The sequence below is a fragment of the Penaeus japonicus genome, unplaced genomic scaffold, assembly GCF_977035675.1.
Source record: "Penaeus japonicus unplaced genomic scaffold, GWHDUDI00000001_assembly GWHDUDI00000040, whole genome shotgun sequence".
NCBI lineage: Eukaryota > Metazoa > Arthropoda > Malacostraca > Decapoda > Penaeidae > Penaeus > Penaeus japonicus.
In genome coordinates, this window is record NW_028234442.1 from 11,921,509 (window position 1) to 11,924,008 (window position 2,500).

At 41.3% G+C, this 2,500-nt stretch overlaps 1 protein-coding gene across 5 annotated transcripts in view; it reads right to left on the reverse strand.

The window, feature by feature from the left end:
* Positions 1-2,500, reverse strand: part of LOC122264258 (thioester-containing protein 1 allele R1) — a 43,208-nt gene that overhangs the window by 18,561 nt on the left and 22,147 nt on the right. For all 5 annotated transcript variants that reach the window (XM_086534112.1, XM_086534114.1, XM_086534110.1 and 2 more), the window contains exons 6-7: positions 1,543-1,701; positions 1-125 (exon numbers count right to left, since the gene is read on the reverse strand). The exon at positions 1-125 is cut by the window's left edge and continues 47 nt beyond it. In XM_086534112.1, the coding sequence (XP_086390238.1) occupies positions 1-125; positions 1,543-1,701 (284 nt within the window). The remainder of the gene's footprint in view (positions 126-1,542; positions 1,702-2,500) is intronic.

Here is a 2,500-nt window from a genome sequence, read left to right on the forward strand (position 1 = left end):
CAAGGGACATGCGGTACGGGTAGCGGTACACGGTCACGCGCGAGGTCGAGTTCTGCACGCGCCCCGTCAGCTCCTCCTGCACGTACGCCGTCACCTCCAGCTCGCGCGCGTAGTCGCCCTTCAGTCTGTTCGGAAGTCAGGGAGGGAGGGAGGGAGGGAGGAAGGGAGGGAGGGAGGGAGGGAGGGAGGGAGACAGAGAAAGAGAAAGAGAGAGAGAGAGAGAATTAGAAAGTAATGATAAAAGATAATAAACATAATTATGATGATTATTACTTATATTACTACCATGATGATATCAATAATAATAACAATGATAATAATAAGGATGATAACAAAAATAATAGAATAAATTATATGAATAATAACAATAATAATGATAATAATAACAATAACAAGAAAATAATAAATCTAATAATTATAACATTTATGATAATGATAACATATTAACAATAATAACAATAATAATAATAATAATAATAATATTAGTAATAATTATAATAATAATAATAATAATAATAATAATAATAATAATGATGATGATAGTCATAATAATAATGATAATAATAATAATAATAATAATAATGATAATAATAATTACGGCAATAATAACAACAACAACGATAATAGTAATAATGATAATAATAATAATAACAATAATAATAATAATAATAATAATAATAATAATAATAATAATAATAATGATAATGATAACAATGATGATGATAATAATGATACTGAAAATAGTAATGATACTGGTGATAATAATATCTTAGCAAGAAAACGCCTTGTAACAAAGTTATTTTCACTACTTTTCCCGACACTGTACGAGTTGATCGTGCATGACGCCTCGATATGCATGGCTGACTTTCACTCCATTTTCTAAACCCGGTGATCCTTTTCAGTTAATCATGACGGATCTATTATTCTAGGTGGAGGAATGTCATTACCGGGATAGAAAGAGACTCAATGGCCAGAGAAACGGGACTAAAAATGGCGGGAAACGGGACTAAAAATGGCGGGAAACGGGGTCATGACTCAGCGTCGGTGAAAATAACTTTGTTGGAGGGTGTTTTTTTTTTAGAAGTTAAATGCGTTATTGTCTCTATCATTGTTTATGTGATGATTAAATTATTGGTTTTATTAGTATCATCACCTATTATCCTTATCATTTATTGAAACTTTGTGCGTCTTTAGTCAAAATTATGTTCGTGTTATTCGAAAACATTGACGTTTGAATAATACATGTAGTATTGTAGTGAGACGATTACTATATAACAACAAACTTATATTTGTGGTCAGTTTCTTATCATGGCCAATTTATCCGTAATGAAACGCATCCGGGTAATTAACTCACGAACTCACTCGCCATTCCCAAACGCCGCCCACTCATTCACACGCTTATTCATCGACTCATCCCTTTACTCATTCTCTCATCTTTTTCCTCACTGAGTCATTCTAATTCGCCCATCCTTCTCACCTCCCCCCCCCTTCCTAGTCCCGCACTCCCCCTCCCCCTCTTCCCCTGCCGAGCGTCTCACTCACCTGGCGTCGCCTTCGAGGTTAATGGTTATGTCCGTCTTTCCCTTGATCTGCTTGACCACTCGGATCGGGTCATCGTAGGGCGCCTGTAAGTAGCCGTATTTATAGGTGGGTGTGACCTGCAGCGTTACCTCTCCTTTCACGGGCCGACCGTAGGTATACCTGTGGGGAAACAAATGGGTCAGGTCAAGTCAGGGGTCACGGGGCCGAGACACAGTAACTGTTACGAATACGCAACGCGGTAGCCATTCGTCTGGAATAAAATAAATAGAAGTAAGAATGGCGAGTGAAAAATCTAACGCAAAGAAACGCTGCGTCATCTCTGGCCCGCAGCATCTGCGCCCTGAAGATCATCTCAAACACCATCAGTATTTAGAGCATCCTCACAGCATCCGTCAAGCGGGTGACCCTATTAAGGCGTCCGTGCCGACAGCCCACGAGAGGCGTGACCAGGTGACCGCAGCACCGTTAGAGCGCGGCCGGGCGACCCCGAGGCCAAGGCGCCCCGGGCGAGACGACCCGCGGCGCCCGTGCTGTATCGCCGGCGTGTTCACGGCCTTTGATCGCTCGCCTCTCGGGGCCGGGGAAAGCAGGGGACGCGCAGACACAGGGAAACAAAGCGAGGCCATGAGAGCAGCCGATAAACAATTGGGTTGTCAATAAAAAATAATAACATTGTGATGTAATAAACAGGGGTAAACAAATGAAGTGATGATAAACAGGGCATGAGCGAGGACGAGAAACAGGAGCAAACGAAAAATAACTGAAGTGAGATAAGCACGGGGAGAGGTGGCGAGTAGGCCTTAAACAACATGAATAACAATGAGCACTGGTTATAATCAGGTTAACAGCACAACACGTAATAACAAAGGCGTACAGTATAGGCCATAGGTATCCGGGATAAGAGTCACGACGGACAGAGACACAGAGAGAAAGAATAAATGCAGAAGGTAAAGACGAA